Source organism: Lepidothrix coronata, unplaced genomic scaffold, assembly GCF_001604755.1.
Source record: "Lepidothrix coronata isolate B3197 unplaced genomic scaffold, Lepidothrix_coronata-1.0 Scaffold3, whole genome shotgun sequence".
Lineage (NCBI taxonomy): Eukaryota > Metazoa > Chordata > Aves > Passeriformes > Pipridae > Lepidothrix > Lepidothrix coronata.
In genome coordinates, this window is record NW_016690183.1 from 1197669 (window position 1) to 1222123 (window position 24455).

Below are 24455 nucleotides of genomic sequence, written 5' to 3' on the forward strand. Positions count from 1 at the left end.
TTTTTTTTTTTTACTGTTTTGATAACATTCAACATGCTTTTTCTTCTAGGGAATATTTCATTTCCAGTTAGGTCGAGGTGAGCCAATGTTGCACACGCGTTTGCGTCCTCATTGTAAGGAATTCCTGGAGAAAATTGCCAAGCTCTATGAATTACATGTTTTTACTTTTGGCAGCAGGCTGTATGCACATACAATTGCAGGTGAGTAGTATGTTTACGTTTTAACAATATTTGCATCCTCAGCCTTCATACTCACATGACTAATTTTCCTTCTGTGGTTGTTTTTAAGTATTTGTTCTTTGTTTTGTGCAAAGCCATCTCCTAAATAGTCCTGTAAGTAGAATTCTTAGCTTGTTTACAAGACAGTGCCTGTATGGCCTGTAATAGAAGAAATAATCTTTTTCCACCATCAGATGTGCTTTAGAGAATCAGATTGTGGCATGACAACTTGTGCCTTCTTATTGAATTAAGGAATTATGTCGATGGGCTCTAAAAATTATCTACAAAATCACTTGTCTTAAAAATCTAAAATAACCATTCCATAAAAAACGAACAATGTGAGATTATCTCCTCCTGTGGGGAACACCAACCCCCCCACATTGTTTCCTTCCACCAAAGGAAATTTTGCTGCTGTAAAATAGTTTACAGCAGTTCTATTTATGTCCTGGAGCTGAGATGCACTTACTTCAGGAAAAACAGAAGTCTAGCAGTATTTTCACATATTCTTTTCAAGAACTTAGAAATATTTTCTCCTAGTAAATGAAAACTTGCATTTGAATTATAGCAGTGGTAGTCTATTGTGTGGGTCACTGAATGAAATTTTTTTCCAAGTAGAAAAGACAACTGCCTTGGTTATGCAAGGATATGGGTCAGAATCACGTTAGGAATGTGACCGTATGTTTAAACTGTCAAGATGGGGTGAAAGCCAATTTTAGTCTACCCTGGCATTATCTTTATCAAGTCTGTTGTCTAAGACAATATAATTAACAATGTTTTAGGTTGACTCTGCATGTCAAATTGTCCGTGCTGCTGTTCCATGTCTCCTAGCTTTTTTTTAAGTTGTCTTTCACACCTACTTTTTTTGTGTTATTGCCAGGAGTGCTTTGAACAGCACTGTCCCAGTTATCCCACTTCTCGGCAAGAGAGGAAGATTCCAAAATAGTCAGAGTGCTAACTATCCTAGTTAACTTTCAAACAGTTTAGAAAAAAAATATATAAGTAAACAATTCTTTATGCATGTTGAATACCACAGAAGAGGCTTGTAATGACAAATACGAGACTTTTGAATGACAACATACAATATTTCTGTAATCAGAATGTGATGCTATTTGTAGTCTGCAGCTAATTCTCCTTGAAAGAAAGTTTGAGAGCCGTGTCCTGTCCTGCCCTGCCCATCCAAGTGAACATTTCTATTACTCAGTCTTTATTGACTATTGTTTGAAGAATGTTCCTAAAGCTTTGTCAGTCTCACTGTTGGATTATACATTGTGTACTGCTAATGCATTGACACTTCTGTACCCAGCTGTTCTTCTTAGAGTCTGTTTTTATCTTGTGTAACAAAAGGGGGATAGTTTCTCATACACTAGGTTTAAATACCTGTGTGGTATTTAGAAGTGGGTGGACGATCTTCCTCACCTCTACCTGTGTACCAAAATCTGGCATGTGGCCTAAGGCCGGAAGATGTATACCAAATAAAATCAGAAGATGTATAGCAAATAGGCTTTAGAGCCAGGGAGAAGAATGAGTTGCAGAGGTAGTTAACTCATAATATAGGAGTGCTCAATCTTCTCTTTATGTGTGATTTGGTCCTCTGCCCATTTTAATCTCCGAGGTAAAATTTGGATTACTTTACAGTCCCCATGCTAGGATAGACTGATACTTGAAATGTTACAAGCATCTTAGTGGGCATCATACTCAAGCTGCTCCATTATTCTATAGAGGAAATGGCCACCAAATGAGCTAGTTAGGGTATTGCTGCTTCCCTGTATCCCCAGACTTCTGGATTTTTGCCTGAAGTTAACCTCATCAAAGGCATTCGAACTGCAAGTGAATTACTTGTGCAGTAATGGTGATAGTTTCAGTTGAAATCTGTGGAGAAACAGTTGATACAGTCTTTGGTCTCTTGCTCACCTGTGCAACCAAGATGCAGTAACAGAAATACGTAGCTGATACGTACAGAGAACACTTGATGGCAGTATTGGTTAAATGATTTCTCACAGAGACCTGTCAGTTTGATATTTTATCGTTATTCCTATGTTACATAAAGAAAGAACTTGTAACAAAATGTTGGGGATTTTTCTCATAAGAAGAAGGTTGTTTCCTTACATCCTGTATATACATCCTATATTTCTTTGTGAAATCTGAACTCTGGGCTGCACCTTTCATGTCCTAGAAGGCTTTTGCAAACAGATAATATCTTGTTGGTCCTTTTCTCTCATCTCAGCTGCCTTCTATCATCTGTTAAGTGGGATTAGCTGATAATTGTAAACACCATTCATATCTGCTGAAATAATTTATCCTAAACCCCTTATTGGTTTGACTCATTTACAGAATGGTATCTAGTAGTATGTTTATGAAGATGAGTTTGGATTTTATAATCTAGAGTTTCCTGTAGTATTTCACCACTACATAATTATTTTGGCCAATTGTAGCCTCTGCTTAGTTTTATCTTGGTGGAAATACCTGCATCTACTTATTTTTAATGTAACGATTTTAGTCAGATTTATGTTCTATTTGCTGTCATATACCAATTAAAAGTTAATGTTTCAATTATAAGAGTATGTGCTTTACTCACTAGCTGTCTTGTTTGCTCTTGCATGGAGTAGAATTGCTGAATAGGAGAGTGAATAACCAATATAGTCTTTTAAAGATTGTATTAACATACTATTGCTGAAAACAAATTATGTACGATGAGTAAAATCTTATCTGCCCTTCCCCTGAGATGCAAAAACATCAGGGTTGTTTGTTATGTTGATTTAGTTGACTAGGGAGGATCTAAAAGAAACCAAACAGTTTGACCTGTGAAGAACTTTCTCAAAAGACCAGTACTGTTTTCTGTGTTATTCAAGTAGCTTTGAAAGACCCGACTCTGTTAAGGTGGGCTTTTATCTGTGCAGATGGATCTTTGAGCGGTATCCTCAGTGTAGCAGCTTATTGATAAACCTTCACCAAACATTGCCTTTGTTATGCTACCTCATCTCTAATCCCTGGCAGACAGGGTTTCTGCGTTTGGGCTTTTTTAGTTCAGCTTCCTTTTTCTTACAGTTTTAGCTAGACAACATTGCAACTGAGTGCATCGTTGCGATTTTACCATGTAATCACTGCACTCCTGTCCAATTTAGTGTATTAAAACAATTAGTGGAAGAGAATTTTATTGGGAAGAACAGCAACTTGTATGACAGCTTATGTAGTTTGTCAAAGTATCTGTGTGTATGGCAATAAATCTTTGTAGCTAATTCTCTCAATTCATTATGCCTAGGTACTGCAAGGGTCTCACTACAGGGGATGATTCTTCGAGTTTGCAGCAATTCTTAAGCATAGTCGGGTGAGTTAAGGTTGAACCTCTGTCCTTAACTCGGAATTTTCTTGCTTTTATGGGTTTTAAGTTATTCCAATTACACATTAATATTAAGTACATATAAGATCAACTTTCAGACGTGATGACTGATTTTTTTTTTGATTTTTTTTTTTTAATTTATACCCTCTGTTTTTGAACTCCCAACTTAATGTACTCCTGGGAGCTAGACAGCTAAAAAGACTTGAACGTGTTGTCTGTGAAAATCTCAAAGCTCCTTGAAAGAAAATTAAAGTTGGTCCTTAGAGTCTGTGGTCATTTTGAACTCTGTTTCTGACAATAAGATGACCACCATTTAAAATAAAAGAAAATAAAACTTTAAAAAATTGTTCCCAAGTAAGTATTGACTGCCTTGTATTATTCATAAGAATGAAGTTGATGCTAACTTCAGTACAAATTCAGTAAAATGAAAATACAGATTAGCATGTAAAATGCCAGTTTCTTTCTAAGCGATTAGGTGACTTTGATCTGGTCATGAGGGTGAACTTCATTATTGGAGACTACTTCAGAAGCATATGCATGTGTGTTTGTACACCCAAATCACCACTTTCGTAAATAAGGGCATTTTACCTTGCTTTAAGATCAGCTAGCACAGCTTCTGTTTCAGTTTTGGTTTGTCTTTTTTTTTTTTTTTTAAAGAGTGCAGTCAGAAGAGTTACTGCAACTGGGCCTAAATATTTCTAGGAATCCCAGGATATGTTTATTATATGTAGATGTACTGAAGTAGTTCTTAGAGGTACAACTTAAAACCTACAAACGCAAGAGCTCCGGCTGGAACTGTCCCTTAACTTGCCCACTGTGCTTAAGTATTGCAGCACATTGCCGACTCTTGAGACTTCTCTGCAGTCCCTAGGAATAATGAGCTAAGGAGAGCATTTAGCTTTAAAGAACCAACTATAGAGAAATAAATGTAAGTTGCAAAAGTCATGTATATTTATCACCTGCCATATCTCTTTCAGCCTTATTAATTTGGCGGTCAAATTAAGTTACTTTCGTTTCAGTTTTATTGCCATCTTGAAAGACAGTGAGATGGGATTTTTAAAATTAATCCAACTGAATTAGCTACAAATACTTGATCTGCTGTACTTTCTCCCATGTAACCTCTTACCCTAAAATTGTCTGTTAAACTTCTGTTGTGCCAACTAAAAGAGATGAATTATGTAGAACATCAATAAGGAACAAACATCTTGAACATTAACTTTTTAATTTCTTCTTCCAAAAGGATTTTTGGACCCTGAAAAGAAGCTTTTTTCCCATCGGATATTGTCAAGGGATGAATGTATTGATCCATTTTCTAAAACTGGGAATCTTAGGTATGTATACAGGTCTTAAGCATTATGCAAAACAGGACAAACAAGGAGAGAAAATATGCTAAATAAAATAAAAAGTACTCCCTCTGTACTTGTCATGTTTATAGTCCTTTATCTGCCTCTTAAATATCAACACCATCTCAGTAAAACTGAGATATTAGGCATTGCAGTATTTCATCTACTTAATGGGTTCTGTGGTGGCAGAACAGTGAAAGTGTGAAGCAATGGCATCATGTTTTCACTTGCACTTTTTATTCTTGCAACAACCACATTTCCACTTTGTCTTGTGATCTTTATAATGATTTGTATGTTGTGGGTTTTCTTAATTAAACCAAAACTCTCAGTTCGAGATTAATTTATAATTGGGTATCTAGTATTCTGGCTTTCAAATGTGCCATAAGCAGGTTCTCTTCTCTAGTGTTTCTTGAAATTTGGTCATCTAGAGCCTTGAATTCATATTGTAATCTAAATTCGCGTTCACACGTTTTTCAGAGTATGAAAACAGATATGTTTCATCTAGCTTTATGAAATACTAAAAATTATTGCCTCTCTGCATCTGTCTGTAGCAAATGAGAAGCTTTTTTCTTCTCTTGCTCTGATTTTTAATATGCACTTTAGGTACTCTTCTTCCTCCACCTAGATGAGAGGTGATATTAGTATTTTTGCTTCCTTTATCTTGGATTGGATGAGCCTACTCTTTAAAAACTCTTCTTGTGTCTTTTTTCCTATTTATATATAGGTAGTGTATTGGCCATGTGATAGTTGGCTTCAGGCTGTTTGTCAACAAAAACAGTGAAAACTAGACTGAAATGTTGTAATGTTTTGTTCTTGCAGAGGTTTGTTGGTTTCTGCTTCTAGCCTTTGGGATGAAGATTTTAAAATAGGTGTTTCTTTTTTTATTAATTTTAATCTGTTTGAATATTGTATTTTGAATTCTGTAATTTTAGTATTGCTGAGATTTTTGTAAGTTAATGAATAATCATATTCTGCAGACATGCTCATAATAAACCAGAACATCAACAGAAACTACTTTCATTGCTATATAAATTTCTAAAACTGGATCAATTTTATCAACTCTTCTTTCCATGTGGGGATTCCATGGTTTGCATCATTGATGATAGAGAGGATGTTTGGAAGTTTGCACCCAATTTGATAACTGTGAAGAAGTATGTATACTTTCAGGGGATAGGAGATATTAATGCACCTCCTGGATCCAGAGAAATGCAAATGAAGAAGAAAGGTAATTGGATTAGTTTTAAACCACCTTTACAACTTTGTCCGCTTTTAAAACATGGTTGATACAAGTCATTGTGGTGGTCTTCAGTGGTATTGCAGTTATGCTCAGATGGGAAATCCTAGACTACTGTAGTTGACAGCTCAAATGTGAGTAGTTCAGTAAAACTAGGCTGTTTTTGTTGAGAGCTTTCCTTTTGGCAGGCAACCACAGCAGAAGTGGAGTAGAGGTAATAGTGTTATGGCTGAGAGCTGGTTTGGCAATACACCAAACTGTTCAAGAACATGTAGAGGGGGACAGTTTCTTCCCACATGCCCATGTAAAACATTTCAGTTATTGGCTTTCTGTAGGTATCTCCTTTTTGATCCCCTTCCTTGCTCTTGGGACTTGGAAGTAATAGTTATTAAACTCTGGTCTCCACATTCTGAAAATGAATGTTTTGATCTCTGTTTACCTCCCTTATTATGCTAATAAAATTAATGTGGGATTTTTAGCATCTGTTTAACATGTTGTTCCGACATTGGACACAAGAACCTTTTGTTCAGTAGGCTCAGCAGCGTAATACACGTAATGAATTTAGAAGGTGTGTATCACTAGGTTAGTAATAATTTGGGGGCAAAATGTATTTCAAAGTGTCTTAGGAAAGAATTGCAGGGATTTTTTTTAGCCAAGGTTTGTTGTTTTTTTTTTGTATTTACTACACGTGACATTGTTCTTCTTCCATTGTTGAACTAGAGGTGTCCAATATGGAAACAGGAATAATGTACTCAGCCTGAATCAGGTCACTGTGATGTAGGACCTCTACACTTGACTCTCATTGTTACTTGCAGGACAGGAACATGCACACAGAAGGGAGACAAAGTAGAGTGACTTCACACAGTGTTCCTGGTGACTGTTTGTGTGCAAATTTTTGGATATCTGCAATTTCTTTTTCTCCAGAAGAGACATCTGCAGACACATCCTAGAACTACTTTTCTGTCTGTGACTCTTACCCATTTACTTGCATTCAGTCAGTCTCAAATGAAGTTTGAATGGCGTCTTTGTATTGCTAAAACACGTATATCTTTTCAAGTATTAAAATGCAATTATTTTGCTATGAAAAGTAGGTCATATTTGAAAGACATGGAAGTTTATAAAGGAAGTTCTTGTACTATAATTCTGGATTAAGACCTTATGAAGCAAATTCTGCCCCACCCCCCTTTTTTTTCTCTCCATTGCAGTATTTTTGTTTCCTTGAGTTGTAATCATAAAACTTATGCTACAAGGTGAATCGTTTAATGTTTGCATAATTAACAAATAATTACTTATGACCTGCATGTTTTAAAGAAAAAAAAACTGGTTACATAACTTCTTTATAAAAGTAAAGTTTGTTAGATTTTCCAGTTCTTTCTAGTACTCACTGACACCTAGAATATGTTAACAACTTTCAAAAGCCTAGTGATGAATACCAGACATAATGAAGTCTGACTCCATATGTCAACTTTGTGTTTAAGGTAAAAGAAAACTAAATTTTGATTAATCTTAAAAAAAAAACCCACATGAAGAATGAGAATATATATATGTTTTCTTTCTTGCCTGTGCTTTAGTAAACCACTCTACAAAACCAGAGGCACTGGATCCAACAGTGACATCAGCAAAGGATGCTGAAGAAATAAAGAATGTTATATGTGTAGAAGAACAAAGCAATGGTCTCAAGAAAGCTGCAAAGGACACTTGCACTGCAAATGGAAGTACTTCTGTAAACAGTGAAACATCTGATGGGGATATGAACTCTCATGATAAAGTTGATGCCCAGGACTCCTTAAATGATAGCACCGATCACAAAATGGACAGTGAGGTCACTAACGATTTGACAAATACAAAAGAATCTCAGATTTTTTCCGAACAAGTTGATAGAACAGTTACAGAGAAGCAGCAAACCCAAGAGAAGACAACAAATGTCTTGGACTTTGAACTGTCTAGCGACAGTGAAAGTGACGGTGGTTTGGATACCAGAAAGTCATCCACTTCTGTATCAGATAGTGAGAATGAGGAAAAGAGAAGCTGGAAGAAATCCAAACAACCTCTGCAGGATGACAGTTTGGAGAAAGAGAGTTGCACTGATGTGAGTGAGAAAAAGGATGGTCTAGTGAACCATTCTGGGGACACACAATCTCTGTCTGGTGAAAATACCCAGGACAAAACTGATCTTGAAGCACAAGAAGAAAGTGAACAGGAAAGCCTTTGTGATTTAGGTAATGGGTGTGCAGACAAGAAAGAAGCTGAAACAGAATCCCAGAATAGTGAACAGTCTGGAATTACAATGGGTGAGTCCTTAGACCAGAGTATGGAGGAGGAAGAGGAGGAGGATGATACAGATGATGACGACCATTTAATATATCTTGAAGAGATCCTTGTGCGAGTTCACACTGATTATTACACAAAGTATGACAAATACCTGAAAAAAGAGATTGAGGAAATTCCAGACATCAGAAAAATAGTACCAGAACTAAAAAGTAAAGTGTTGTCAGATGTAACCATAATATTTAGTGGACTTTACCCAACAAACTTCCCCATTGAGAAAACACGGGAACACTATCATGCCACAGCACTTGGAGCTAAAATTGTGAAGAATCTTGTACTGAGTGCTGATGATCCTGATAAAGCAACACATCTCATTGCAGCAAGGACAGGTAGGTATTTGAGACTTGAGTTTTCCAGCAGCTTTTTGTCTGATACAGTTCATGCATGCCTTGAGCTGTTTTTCTGTATAACCTACAGGCTTTAATGTAACAGAGATTTGAATTGAAATTAAGGAAAGATTCTTCCTGAATTGATTTAGAAGCCTTTTGAAAAGGATTTTTCTTTTTGTCGTCTTTTTGATCGTGTGGTTTTTAATTGTTAAAAGAAGGATGCACTAAATAACCTCTGATGTAATGTGTTATGTCTCACTTTTTGGCTAAGAATTGGTGATACTGAGTCTTTGACTATTAAAATTGTTGAATATAAACTTTCAACATTTGTGTCAAAGAAAAGTTTATAGTGGTCTTGCTATAAAGTTCTAGCAGTGCTCTCTTTCACAGTTTCTCAGATCTAACTTCTCATGGTTTAGTTTCACTTGGTATGGAATTCAAACAAATTATCTTGAGACTGATGATACCTTGTCACTGCTCTGTGCTTAACCTGTACATTTTTGTCAAGGGAGATGTAAGAGAGCATAGTGTAACTTTTGGGATGTCTTTGACAAAGCTGCCTGTTTTTACATGGCTATAATTGGTAGGAGTGCACCTTTGGTAGCTGCCGCAGAGGAGCTAACAGGCCAGCACTAGCTTCTAGTGCACTTTTTTTGTTAGCCTTTTGAAGTTACGTGGAATCTAAATATCTGATTATCAAACCCATGAAATCCAAAAGTAAAACTGCATGCTTTAAATCATCTAAAACTTACGGGTAGTTTTAGGACATGTTTAGGTGACACAACCCAATAGGGGGCTGATTTCTTTGCTTATTTTTTCTTGACTGCTGTTCATGTTCATGTAAGGTTTTAGTACATCAGAAGCAGCTTTGTTTCATTGGCTTGTATTTTTAAAAAAAGATATATTTTCACTGGCTATACTATTCGTGTACAGACTTTCCTTGAAGTGTGTATGACCTTAAGTGTAGATAGTGTGTATGTAGGGAGGCATTTAAAGAGTAAAAACATACAGTGAAAACAGAGATAGAGATTTTAGTTGTAAAAACAACCTAAAACTTAGAAGATGAAATTAGCTGTCCATATAACTGCTGTTTTTCCAGTTTCAAATCTTAGAATGCTTCAATTCAAAGTTTCTTTGTCTACCTTGCACTTGATGGCTTTTGAATGTAGTTGTACATCAGATGCAACTATTGTGCAAGGGGTTAAAATTGATAGGATAAATGTAAATGAAACCCTCCCAAACATATACATTTCTCTAGAGAAAAGAGTTGAATAACATATTATGGTACACAGCATGTGATAATGAGAAACAGTTGACTTTTTCCTTGTTTGATTTTGGAATGTACAGTGTGAGGAGGGTTGTGTATTTATGTAGATAAATATATACATCATTGTGTTCCATTTTTATGAGTAAATTCTTTACCACTTGCTCATTCTTAGTGAATCATTCACCAAAGTACTTCTGAATATAAAAAACTATTTAAACTTTGCTTTGATTAAATTACATATTGCGCTAAATCTAGAAGAGGTAACTTGGCAGTTGTTTCTGCTTAATGAGCAATACTATTACCATCTTCCATCATCACTTAGTAATTATATCTGTAACACTGGCAGTGAAATAGGGGGATTTAAAGTGAAAAAACTGTATTCTTCAATAACCTTTCTTTGTAGGATTCTTGCAGATTGACTGTGGTTCTGGTTTTGTGATGGGATTTTGGCTTTTTTCAAATTGAGACTATATTATTCTTACCTCTTGTTAGGTGGGAGTATTTATGCTGCATCATCCTAATTTCATGAAGGAAACTACTTAATCAGAGATTTAAAGGGTATAAGTTTGTCCTGTCACAGCTGGATTTGTGATAATTCATCTGTCAATGTGATTTTCATAGTGATTCTTGTGTGGTTAGAGAGCAAATTCTCTTGCTCCCATTGAGCCATACAAATATTGCATCTCTGGCTCCCATGGCGAACATCTGAGGCACTGCTTGATGTCTACAAAAGCATGTCCCTTCTTGAGTTTTATTCAGAAGTCAAAGACATGAGACCAGACAGTGTTCTTATGCTGCTTTTAACCTTTTCTTTTTTTAATGTGTTTGTGAAAAGGTGATCCAAACATACCTATTAGTTCACTGTTTCTGGGAGACCTCGCTAACCATGGCAGACTTGGGACTGCGACAAGCAGTAGAGCTTGCGTGCTTACTTTGCATTAGCTGAGATGTAATTAATGACATATGCTTAACCTGCAGCAGTGTTGGGGGGTAAGCTTTTTCATTTTGAAGGCAAAGGAAGAGTTTGTCAGAGGACATAAAAGGGAAGAAGTCAATGTGCCCCTGAGGTCTTGAAGTGATGGGTTTTCTTCCTGCAAAGTGACCTCATCATAGCTTGCTGCATTGAAATGAATAGCTACTGAAAACCATTTTAGGTTGTATTTACAGCATCCTTCCCAGCATATTAGAGTAAATAATTTAAATTTCTTTTGTCCTTTGTGTATACTTGTCTCTTTCTCTGGAGATAGGCAGCTTGTTTCTCTGTGGACACAGGTACTCTGAACTCTGAAATTAAATAAATCCTTGTTCTTGGAGAAAATTAGGATTTTCTTCATTACATAAGGCAGGAAATACTATCTACCTGACTTACTGTAAAATACAAGGAATCCTGTATCATTTAATCACCTTTCATAAATCTGAGTGACTGAGAAAAGGCTACCCTGTAGTCCTTTCCACTTGCTTAAATCTTACTTCAGTTTTTGAAACATCTGGTCTTTGCTTTAAGCATCAGTAAACTGCACTGTATGATGAGTTGTTATAGCTGTGTACACACTTGGCTAAGCAGTTACCACACTATTTCTTAAACCTTGTTATTTTCCTTCCTGAATGGGTGAAAGACACTGTAGTTTTTGTATTGAGTTTTTGCTGGTGGAGCAGATAAAGCTGTTCAGATCAGTCAAAAATTATTGCAGTGTGGTAGGGATGAAAATATGTCAACTTGGGGCCCTGAATTTTTCTTTTCTTTTTCAAAATCTGTTTGATTCTATGTCACTTCTCATAGCTGTGATGTGTCAACAGGTTTTTTTTCTTAAAAATATTTTCAGGGCCTGTGTCTTTAAAAAAAAAAATCTAGCTAAGCACTGCTCTAAATTAAGTCAGTGACCGGGTAACCCTGTTGCTTTTGTTGGTAAAGCACACTGCAGTGTTAAAGCTGGACTTTAGCTGTAACCTTGGAACAGCACATATACCACCATTTTGTGATTCCTTAATTTTTGTTAGACAAAACACTGTGGTCAGCCTACCTTGTCTTAGGTTAGTGTTATTGCAGAAGAGCTTCAGGATTTGATTGTAAATAGAGAGCTATGTATAAAAATTATCTGAAGAGAAATATAAACTTTTAGTGATCAGATTTTCCAAGCAATGTCTGGCAACCTGGTTACAAACTGCCATGAGGATATGTTGATTTTGGAGTGTTGGAATCAGAAGAGTGTTTTCTGAGTGTCTCTGGTGGTCGCTCCCCATCGTGTACTTTGGTTTGTCCTGGCACAGCCCTGCGCACGTGGTGAGATTGAATCTCACCCTCATGGGTGAGATTGAATTGGAGGTTGCAGTCAACTGAGCACTCCCTGGCATTTGGCCCACAGGACTGGGCAGAGCTAATCCAAAGGAAAACTCCTGAGCATGGCTCCTACAGCACCCTTTTGCCCTGAAAGATCTCCCTGTTGGGCTGTACTAGGTGGTAATGTGAACATAAACCAAATAGTGGTATGACATTTCTTAGTCTTTGTAAATATACAGGTTACTTCTTGTTTATCTGTGTTGCTTAAGTGCCAAGTGTGTTCCATACTTTGGATAAGACGAAATAAACTGCTCTAGTGAAAATTGTGTCCTGGAAACAGCTGTAGAAGTTTTTATTGTTGTGTTATTGATTTTTGTTGCTTTTTTAGTAATGAATTGACAGCATTAACAGGGGAATGTTTTCAACCTTTGTTTGCAAGATCAAAAGTACAATTGATGGGTACCTTCCCCAGGTTTGAAAATGATGTTTTTCCCAATATTATGTGCTTCAGACTGTATCTGTCAAGGAAGTAGATGTGATGAATTTGGACCCTAGCTTCTTCACGTGCATAGTCTTGTGTGCCTTTATAACTTTTTGGAATGACTTTTCAATTCGAAGTAGGGAAAGGTGATTAGACAACAATGCAAAAAAAGTGGTCCAGGTAAACAGTTTTTCTCTAAGTGATTTTCAGCCCAGCTGGATAATTCAGATGTTTTTAATTGCATCAGAAGGACTGTATCTTTCTGCTGTTTTGTCTTAATAAGCATACTTCCAAAAGGAGAAGATACACTGGGGAAAGGGAGAGGAGAAGGCAAGCATATTAAGTATTGCAGTACTATTTCTCCTAGCCGGTTAAATTTGGTGTTTCACCAAATTTAGCTCTAAGAACATTATACATGTGAAATCTTAATTTGTGACGATGCCAGACAGGAATAGAAAGCACTCCCTGAGAAGACACTGATGTGTTGCCTCGTTCAATTTTCAGTATGGTGGGGTGTGCAATAGGCAGCGGTGCATTTGAAATGGGGAGGAAGCAGAAAGCCTTGATGTTGCAGAGGTGAGAAACACTTACTTGACTTCTGACCCTCGGGAGGTGGGTTTGGTTATACACAAGTCTTCGTGTCACCAACTTCCATAGTATCATAGAATAGTTTGGGTTGGAAGGGATGTTAAAGATCATATAGTTCCAACACCCCTGCCATGGGCAGGGACAGCTTCCAGGTTGCTCAGAACCCCACCTAACCAGGCCTTGAACACTTCCAGAGATGGGGCATTCAGAGCTTCTCTGGGCAACCTGTTCCAGTGCCTCACCACCCTGTGAATAAAGAATTTCTTCCTAATATCTAATCTAAATCTCTCCTCTGTTAATTTAAAACCATTCTCCTTGTTCTATCACTATCCACTATCTCTCTCTGTAAAAAGTCATTCTCCCTTTTTTATAAGCCCCCTTTAAGTACCGGGAGGCTGCAGTGAGATCTTCCTGGAGCCTTCTCTTCTTCAGGCTGAACAAGACAAACTCTTTCAGCCTGTCCTTGTAGGAGAGGTGCTCCAGACTTCTGATCATCTTTATAGTTTCCTCTGGACTCACTCAAGCAGGTCCACGTCTTTCTTGCGCAACTTTAGTTTATGTTAATGGCCTATACCTTTCAGATCTGTTGTTTCAGAACAGCAACAAGTTCATCTGTAGTAGTACCATTTTAGCTTTTGTGGTTTAGTTTTCTGTTAGGATCCTGTTGACTAGAAGAAGAATTTACTTGACTCATCAGAATACATCTGGTATGAAATAATTGGATATGCGTGAATGCAAAATGTGGGGGTGGGGAGGAAGGGGCAGCAAAATGAAGCATCTGACATCATCAGTGCAGAAACATCAGCTTTAAAAACAGTTGGAGGAAGCCATCTTCTCATGTAACTTCATAGATTTAACATGAGGTGACTGCAATTCTGTGGTTTTGTCCAGGTTTCCCTTGATGAAGTCCAAAAGAAGCAGCACAGTCTATCTATCCAGCTGTATCACCAGCTCGGGTTAACTGTTGTGTGTGCTTAGTAGTGAAATCACTACTTTGTATGTTGTATTCAGTCAGCTCCAGAGGTGTTATGTGCAGGACAGTATTGCTAGTTGTGTCCGATTAATTGATTCGGTATCTAATACTAGGCACAAGTACCGAAACTTCCACTGGACTTCTTGCTCTTGTTACTTTTTCCCCTGAAACTTGTATGATTATGAACCTGATTTTGTCATCCACTTTATAACATCTGTCTTCTTACCTCTTTGTTTTTCTTTTCTTGTCATTGCTTTTCTCCTTTACTCTCAAAAGAAAACAATTTCCAAACCAGGTCTTTACTTTTTTCAATTCTTTTTCTCCCAGATCTCTTAACCTGATTCTCTTTCAGAACGTCTGCTTTCTTTCCTCTGAAACACACCCTGTGTATAAAATTAAATGCAGCTTTAAACTTAACTCTTCCTAACTGCAGGTATTTCTAAAATTCCTATTGAGGTTATATAAATGTTAATAATACCTCTGGTGAAAGCTCCCTCTGGCACTGTAAACTGGCTCACTTCCAGGAACTGTTGCATGAAAGTGCTCTGAGTTGCTGATTATTTTTGTAACTGATAACTAATTGGAAAACAGATTTCTTAAATCAGAGGATGAATGATAAGGGTGCACTGACCTTTACTAGAGTTCTACTTTTTAGCCAGTTAAAACCTCTTGGTCTGCAAAGGTGTGCTAGGATTAACAGTTGGAGTTCTAAAATTGTTTTCAGTGAATCTTTTTTGGACGGTGATTTTATTTTTATTTCATGGCAGAATTTAAAATATAGCAAGTCTAAATCATTTGTGGTTTGGAAAGGGCCTTATCTTGAAATACTTTTTTTTTTTTTTTGCAAAGATACTAGTGTGGAGTAAAGCTTTATATGTACAGCTCTTTTATCCTGAACTATGGAATTGCTTGCATTTGCTGCTGATAATAGAAGAAATGTATTTGGGCACAAAATATTTTTTTGTTGTTAATCTCAATCCAAGAAAAAACTTACTTGTATCTAGGGGAAAATGTAGCCCTACTCCTACTGGGTTTGGGGAAAGAAAAGTAGAGAATCATAGAATCAACTGGGTTGGAAAAGACCTCCTAGATCATCAAGTCCAACCCTTGATCCAACACTGCCAGGGTTACTAGACCATGGCACCAAGTGCCACATCCAGTCTCATCTTAAAAACCTCCAGGGACGGTGAATGCACCATCTCCCTGGGCTGCCCATTCCAGTGTCTGATTACTCTCTCTGGAAAAAATTTTTTCTTAATATTCAACCTAAACCTCCCCTGGCACAGTTTAAGACCGTGCCCTCTTGTCCTCCTGCTGGTTGCCTGGGAGAAGAGACCAACACCCCCCTGGCTACAACCTCCTTTCAGGGAGTTGTAGAGAGTGATGAGGTCTCCCCTGAGCCTCCTCTTCTCCAGGCTAAACAACCCCAGCTCCCTCATCCTCTCCTCATAGGACTTGTGCTCAAGTCCCTTCACCACCCTTGTTGCTCTTCTCTGGACCTGCTCCAGCACCTCAATAATGTAAGCTTTCAGCAGTTTGGTGAAGGACAATTATCTCCTGCCCTTTCTGTTTATTTACTCCTTTAAATTTATAGAAATCTTAAAACTGAACTGTCTAACTAACTAGTTAGGTCAATCCTCAGGTGCATTTCAATTCATCTGTACCCCAGCAGATTGTAGTTCAGGTTGTACAAAGTGCATTGAGTATTTGCGATTAGCTATTTCCTCTCATCTTCAAATTACATGGAGGAGTATGAGTACTTGAAGATTTTCATCTTAATTGAAACAAGTAAAATCATGTTGTTAAATGACAATCATGCAGATGAAACTCTGGGGAACTATGATAAAAACATCACTTGCTTCCTTGTCAGAATTGTTCTGAAGTTTGGTGGGGGTTTTTTTCTGTAGGCTTCATTGCTGAAGTCACATGTGTGAAAACAGACAAGAGCTCCTAGTATTATTATTATATTTTACTTTTGTTTCAGTTATTAAACTGTTGTTATCTCAAACCACTGGTATTACTAGTTTTTTCCTGATTCTCCTCCCAATCCCACTGGGTGGTAGGAGGAGTCAGTGAGTTGCTGTGTTGTACTTTCTGGCTGGGATTAAACCATGACACTGGTTTTGATGCTTCTTGGCAAACATTTATAGCAACTTTACTGAGGTTTTTTGTTCTGGCATCCCCAGAGAGTAGAATTTGAGATGACCTGTTACTCACATGCTGCGTTATTGATGGTTTTATGTGGGCTTCATGCTAGCCTTCTGTGTTTAACTGCACATTCTTTGTTCCCCTTTTGGCAAAAAAGAATGAAATTGTCTGCTTTTGCCCCCACTTCTGACAAATGGAGGTTGAGGGGATGGCTGCTTGTTAAAAGGTAGCATACTGTATGAACAGGGGACTGTGTGTGGGAAAAAAAAAAAAAAGTAGTTAGTATGGTAAATGAGGCTTTAACAGCATTTAAAAATTGCTTATGCTTAAACTGTGATAAATGTAAATGAAGGAGATTAAATACAAAAGTGCACTTGTATTGTTTTTTGAGCTAACATGAAGAGGCAGAGGTTCTCTGTATAAATTTTAGTGGACTATTTCCATAGTGCCAGTTCTTTACGAAGCTGCCTTCATCCAGCTTGAGGCTCAGGTTGTCATGTCTTATTTAGATTTGCACTTTTATTGGTTGGGATTGGTTTTTTGGATTCAGGAGGAATGTTTGCTTTTTTTTTTTTCCCTGTAAGATTGATCACAAAATTTTCTTAGTTTTGACTATACACTGGTTTATCTTCTGTGTTTCTGGGAACACTGTAATGTTATGTTTGGCTTTGTAATAGGCACAGAAAAAGTACGGCAAGCTCAGGACTGCAAGGACCTCCATGTTGTAAACCCTGATTGGCTGTGGAGCTGCCTGGAGCGCTGGGACAAGGTTGAGGAACAGCTCTTTCCCTTGAAGGATGACTACATCAAAACACACAGGTAAGTGGTAACTTGGGGGCTATGAAAATAGGTTATTCATACAGTGTGCTGATTTATTAATGCAGCTATGAAATTGGTTTCTGACAAATTAAGAATGGTGTGCAATATTTACAGATTTTGTGGAAAAACTCCCTGGTTTTGTCCATTTCTGTTCTGCTTAAGCTGAAGACTCTCAAGGGGTGAGGAGGCAGTTCCACAAGTAGCACAATGGGGAGAAACTTCTAGTAACAGTAATTTCTTTAGCAGTTACTGTTGCTAGCTGTTCTCAGCTGGAGAAGTTGACCTTGTCAGTTCAATCACAGGGAATGTCACCACGGCGCGGGATCATTCATGCTGCCAGAAAATGTAAACACTTCCACAACGTGAAAAATTGGTCAAGTATGGCATTTTTTTCTGACACTTGGTAGTGAGGAGAAAGGGAGAAACAGAAAAATACTACAGAAAATTCTAATAAGAATTGGAAGACATGAAGATAGAAGCAAAAACTGGAAGAAAGGAAGTAGCGAGAGGTGGTTTTGGGATAAGGAAAAATGTTGAAAAAGAAAAGGTAAAAAATAATCAGTGCACTAGTATGACAGTAAATAGAAGTGGCAGCCAAAAACTTTATTAACACAGAGGAAGTCAGAGGGCTATCAATAGCAGTCCCCTTCAGGAAAGTGACATGGCTGAAATAACTTACCACAAAATATCATATAGNCCAGCTTCTGCTTCTTGGCTTACCTGTTTGGATAGATCCACATTAGCAGAAGCTTAATGGAGAACCCTCCCTTAAGTGTTTAGGCAGGAAGGGGCATAGCATATTGGGTTTTCTGTATTAAACTGATGTTGGTGTGACTGAGTAGGCTAGTGATTTACTTTCTGCTCAGAAGATAAAGACACCCTTTGTGGGCATAACGTGTGTGTGCAAGACATCAAATGCTTCAAAGATGCCAAAAGAAGAAACATCTGGAAGTAAAGCCTTTTATCAAATGGCAGACTAGGTAGAGACATGAAATCCCTATAAGTGAGCAAAGAGATGCAGCCTACTTATGGCTTGACTAGAATACTTAGTTTTTAAAAAGTACTGTCAGATGTTTTTTAATCAAACTTTGGAATACTTGTATGGGATGCCTAATTTGTCTCAGAGGTCAGACACAGCAGAGTTGTCAGATGTGTACAGTGAATTGCGAACATCATTTTTTGATGTCTAGAATGAATGTTAATCTTCCTACCTATCTTAATTTACTCTTCCATTTTATTGAAACGTGATATTTTTTCCTACTTCTGCATTTCAAATACAATACAGCATAACTTCACACTTTCCCTACCCCCAAGCTTCAGTCAATAACACATGTATCTTAATGCAAATACTTCCATTTTAACCCAGTATGTGCAACCACTTTGGAAACGATTACTGGTCCAAGGCACTTATAAACTAGGGAGGGGGATGAACTCTGAGAAAACATTTGCATATAAAATGAAGTTAAAAACAGCAAAAAAAAAAAAACAAACTTGGGATTGGTTGACCTTAAATGTTGATGCTACATGACTACTTCAGAAATGTCCATAAAAGCATGTGGTAAAAACTCCATTTTTGTGTCACTTCTCATATTTGTTACAATGTAATTTAATTGGATCTTTTTTTAATATAGTGTTGTTTTAATGGAACATAGCATGCTGTTTTATTTGATTTTTTTAATTATTCGATTGGCTTTCTTTTTTGTGGCATTTCATGATAATTGGATAGTATGTCATAATGGTGATTCCTACAGACTGATCTCTGTTTCTGCTGACATTTCTAAAATTGTTTTTAAATGCGTCATAGGCAGCTTAGTATTTTAAAAACTTAGTTTGAGTGACTTGCAAATTAATATTGTATGTTTTTTTTCTATCAGAGTCAATTTGGAGAGCAAATACAAAGATCTGGTACAATAGCCCTCTTTTCTTTTTAGTGTGTGTATGCAGATTATCATGCTACTCAAGTTGTGCAGTTGTAACTACCTGGAAGCCATATCAAACTTCATATTTTTAGAACTTTTAAGGCACATTTAATAATATTTTAATAATGTAAATATGACATTATCTGTGTATTTGCATTTTTCTGCTTTATATTCAGTGAGACTTTAATGGGGGTGGAGAAATGTTTCTTCAGAGGTCTTCCAAGCCATTTCCTCTCTTTCTCCCGTAGAAAAAAAGGAATGCTAATTTTTTATGTTCTGGTTACATAGCTCATTTAAATTTCTAATGACGTTTTTTCTGAACTCCATCTAACAGAGAGAATAGCCCTGCCACGTTTCCTGATACACCCAGCACATTTCAGACAGCTGTATTTCACCCAACACCCATCCATCCGAAGTCTCAGCCTGGTCCTGAAGTTCGACTGTATGATCCTAACACTGGAAAGCTAATCAGGAAAGGCACACAGACACCTGGGCAGTCAATGTACATCCAGTCTCCAGCTCCTCCCATCACCTTACCAGTCCATGGTGAACACTCATCCTTCAGGTACCTAAAGCATAGCTAAGAGTCACTTTATCTATATTTTTAGATTCTGTAGTAAATTTAACCCTTGTTATCTTTGATCAAATTGTCATCTTTGCTTTACTTTGTTTGCTTTCTAAAAAACCAAGAAAAACAGTGAAAGTGAATAGTCATCTGAAGTGAAATTGGGATGCTACAATTCCAGGTGCTTTTTGTTCCTCACCAAAGTGCAACTAGAAACCTCAAATCAAATAAATTCAGTGTGTAGTTTGTGTGCTCTAAAGAATGCTAGAGTAACTAATCTCTGAAGCAGGGCAGCTTAATGTTTCTTAATGGGTCTTCTAAACAGAAAACAATCCAGTATTCTAAAACATATCTGATAGCATTTGACTCCTTTTTATAAAATTTTCCTCTTCATCTAATTTCTTTCAAATGGGGCATTCGATTTGTGTTTTTGAGGAATATCAGAAGTGATGGAAGAGGGGTGTAGCTATCTGAGTATTGTTAAATAAGGCCATATGGCTGTTTGCTAGTTAATAATCCTTAGATCACTAAATCAAGACACTAAAGCAGCAGGAGGAAGAGGCAGCCTGCCTTTTGAAATACAAAGGCATCTGGACTTCGTCAAAATTTGTGTTAAGCTGCAAAAACACTACTTGTCTCTTAAGGATGTGTAAAATACCTAAAATTCATGCCAAATTATCTACATAAAAGATTCAACTTTCTGGAATACTAACAAGTTTAGTAAGGCTTGTTGACTCCAATGGTAAAAAAGTATCCAACTGAAGCCAAAGCTTTTCTTTGTAAAATGCAATCAGCATTCCTTTTTATGATATGATCAGAGTAGAGCAGTTGTTACAAAGCAATTCAGTTCTCCAAAAATATACATCACAACTATAAATGCACAATTTTCTACCTTTCTTCTCCTTTCCCTGCCACTTTCAGTGTTGTCACTTGTAAAGGTTTAGTATACTAATGTAGCTTATGTTTCCACTCTATCTTCCTGTTATTAAATTGTTTCAACTTGTTTTTTTCTCGGTTGTTATCTGTTTATAGGCTTTTTTTTATTTCAGCTTCCCTGTTGCTGTCAACACAGGTTTTTTGAGTCTCTCTTGTTTGTGAAGATGTCTCGTTTTCAGTTCCTTTTTAACTGTGTCTTTTAAAATCTGTATTTTACTTTACTATGACATTGTAAATGAACATTAAAAACTTTAAATAATCAAGACATAGCATGTATCCAGAGAGGAGCTGAAAAGCTTTCGAGGTTTTGTGTCAGTTATTGTGGGAAGGAATTTGTCTAGAAATAGAACTGGGAAAGTCGTACACATTCTGATGTTCTTATAACATATAGTTGTCATAACACTTGTAAGATTCTTCAGTTTAATGAGTTATGTTGGTATTAATGCATCATTCAGTGTTTTTCCTACCTTTGCCAACAACTTCAAGAGTTTGTCCTCACCTAAGCCTATTTTTTGTTGATGCTGAGGTGCCTCTTAACTTGAGCATCTTATTGAAAAGGCGAGTAGTGTACTTCAGGTGCCCTCTTAGTTGAGTTTTATAGAGCTACAGAGAGGTTTTGGGGCTGGAGTGAGGCTATGTCGCCTTGCTACTCCCATTTTTTCACTTCAGCATTTTTTTTGACTGTAAATGCTCAGGGTTGAGATGTATTAGTCTAAGAAGATGAATCCAATTACTCTGTGCTGCAACTTCACCCCACAACTAAGCAGCTGTAAGACATGAGCATAAGATATATGCTGAAAAAAGTATTTTCATGACTGTTTCCTGTTGATTTGGTCCTCATGGTGAAGTTAGTGACCTGTGAATACAGATGTCTTAATTAGGGCATGTATATATTCCTCAGAGCAGTTCCACCATCCTCAGTTAAGATGCTGAGGAGAGTCTTGGTAAAGTCTAGGAGCAAAGCAGGGCAGTGATCAAATACTGCTTTAGGTACTTTCAGTGGATAGGAAGTACAGTGCAGGCAGAGCACGAAGGCTGTGAAGTAACAAAAAGCCAAGTAGGAACAGCTTTGCTGTGTTACGACTGAGGAAGAGCTGAGGCAGTACTGTATGGTTTGTCTTAATGCATACATCAATGATAGGTTTTAAAAAAGCTTCACATCCACTTTAGAACGTGATGTGATACTGGTCTTAAGAGAAAACTACCTTAGTGCAGCAATTTCTTGGTACAGGGCAATGTATTTTGTGTCCTGACAGACTTTACATGCTCATATGTTTACTTCCTATAGAAAGATGAGAGTATTTGTAACTAAGCCATTGAATTTAGGCAGAGTTAAAGTTGTTAACACTCACAGCTGCTCCTCTTGTGGGTGGGTGTAGTCAAAGCCTCCAATAATCTTTGAATCTTTGAATGTTCATCTGATTCTGAATTTCAGATAGTGGGAAACAGAATTGCACTGCTGTGAGAGGAAACCCTCAGGGACATGGTAGTTGCATGTGGCAAAACAATGGTACTTGGTCTCTTATTCTAAGAATAGACCTCCTTGGGCTTAGGACATAACCTCCTGCTTGCAAGGCTGGTTACGGAAAAGGGCTTCTAGTTATCCAAGTACCATTTCATAAGAACTTTTTCAATTCTCTCTCTATTTTGTGTTCAACATTTTCAGTTTCTGTGGTTCAACTTGAAACATAATTTAAAATGGGATATAATCAGTGTAAATACCTACATGCAATGTCCAGTGAAAGTGTTACCAGTGAATTACAGGTGGTTCAGTTAGTGTAGCCAGCATTTCGAGTGACAAGCACAGGTCTTGCCATTGTGCTCGGCTCTGTGAGACATGAGAACCTGCTTTTTGTCATGGCTGTTGCAGCCTGAGTAGAAGGGTGACAAAGAGTTTGCAGCTGTACTAGAAGGGAAGGGAATGCAGCACCAGCAACTCTTCTCTGAGAACAGGAAGGATTCCTCTTTAAAAATAACTTTCATGTCAGAGCTTTGACATGCCTTGTGTATCTCAACAAATTTGCATTTTCATACAGAAACAGTTTTCTACAAGCGTTGCAATAAACACTTAAGTTGTAACAGGTCATGAGATGTGTAATGTAGTGTTGTTCAAAATAATACAAATGCTAATGACATCTTGGACTAGAATAAAGAAAAATAATGGTGCAAGTTAAATTTTAGTGAATGCTAATAATACACTGACAGATGAGGCAAGGCTTAAAATATGGATGTAATTTACATCTAAGAAGTTATAAATGGCGCCCTTGTTTTAAATAATGCTAAGATGCACCGAATGGTTGGTTTGAAGAGGTGTGTCAAGCAGGTGTTGGTGGCTGAAGCCATACTTGAGGGCCTCTATAAACTAACTTTGCTTATAAATTTTTTAATAATTTTTTCTGAATTTACATACTCATTTTTACTGTTTTTCTTTACTTAATGTTACAAGTCATGTTATGACAGCAAAAATATAAAGTGCCAAATTGACTACATGGCTTGAATTTAAATATTTTTAACATTTCCATGATGATAATGCTATTTTAGCTTTCTCTCAGTGTTATATCAACAGAAGTGCTTTTTACTTCCACAAGTGTTGAACCAACCTGGTATATGTCTTTCCTTGTGCATGTAAGACTGGCAAGCACCAAACAACTTCTGCAGGGTTGAATATGGTATTATTTTTTAAAAGGTACTCATGAATCTCATTTGATTAGAAGTAAATGTAAATTCCTGCATTTGTATGTCTTTAATTTTTATTTAACTTAACGGGCAAGTGGAAAATGTAAAGCCTGGAAAATGTCTCTGAGGAAATAAAAATGTCTTACAAACCTTAAAGAAGTCTTTGTTTCATATTGCTTTTGGAATACTCTCATGAGAAGGCTCAGTGTTTCTTACCTAGTAGCAGTTGGAAAACAGTGGATAAAACATCTGACAGAAGTCTTTAGAACCTGTTAATACAGTTATTTTACAGTTAATATTTGTGTGTAATAATATAGTCAAGTATGATCTCACATTTTATTCTACAAGAGGAGGAGTTCTTGTCATCAGTATGATTATGTGTTCTTAAAAAATATGCTAGATTTATTTCTAGTCTAAGAAAGTCTGCTTGGCTACCCTGCTACATATAACTTCTCTGTAATTCTTGGCATGGTCAAGCTTCTTATGTTTTTAATAGAGTTGTGTAAGGTGCCTATAGCTTTTTTTTGTCATTCTCTGTTTCACTAAGAATGTAAATGGCATCACCACCTTTCTTAGCTAGGGTACCTATTAAAAAGGTAGGAAATCGTACTTTAAAATGTCCTTTTGGAAAATATAGTGGAATGCTGTATTGTTTTCCTCTTTTACCTATGAAAATTACTGTCTGAGAGCAATTTAATAGCAAAAGAATGGTCTTTTAAAATAGAAAACATGTAGTGGGGGGGCAAGAGGGGGGGAACAGAAAACTTAGCTGTGGTGAGAAACTCTTAACAAAAACCAGTTTGATTAGTTCATTTCCACAGAATCCAAACTGTTCCACTGTACAGAATCAAGAGACTGCAAAGGGGCACATGGCTGCTGTGCTACTGAATATTGCTGTGCTGATGGGGGTGCACGTCTGGGTAGCACAGCAGTGGCTTGGCTCTTTTCCCTCACCACCCCCAACTGAAATTTCCTGCACCTATCCATGGGATTTGAGAGAAGAGAGATGTGTATTT

General features: G+C 37.1%; 1 protein-coding gene across 4 annotated transcripts in view; it reads left to right on the top strand.

The window, feature by feature from the left end:
• CTDP1 (CTD phosphatase subunit 1) overlaps positions 1-24455 on the top strand; it is a 109306-nt gene that overhangs the window by 25405 nt on the left and 59446 nt on the right. For 3 of the 4 annotated variants that reach the window (XM_017823057.1, XM_017823067.1, XM_017823049.1), the window contains exons 7-10: positions 5961-6123; positions 7704-8789; positions 17202-17343; positions 19597-19827. In XM_017823057.1, the coding sequence (XP_017678546.1) occupies positions 5961-6123; positions 7704-8789; positions 17202-17343; positions 19597-19827 (1622 nt within the window). Of the gene's footprint in view, positions 1-53; positions 201-4795; positions 4891-5960; positions 6124-7703; positions 8790-17201; positions 17344-19596; positions 19828-24455 lie in introns of those variants that run through there. The other variant, XM_017823075.1, reaches the window with a different exon arrangement.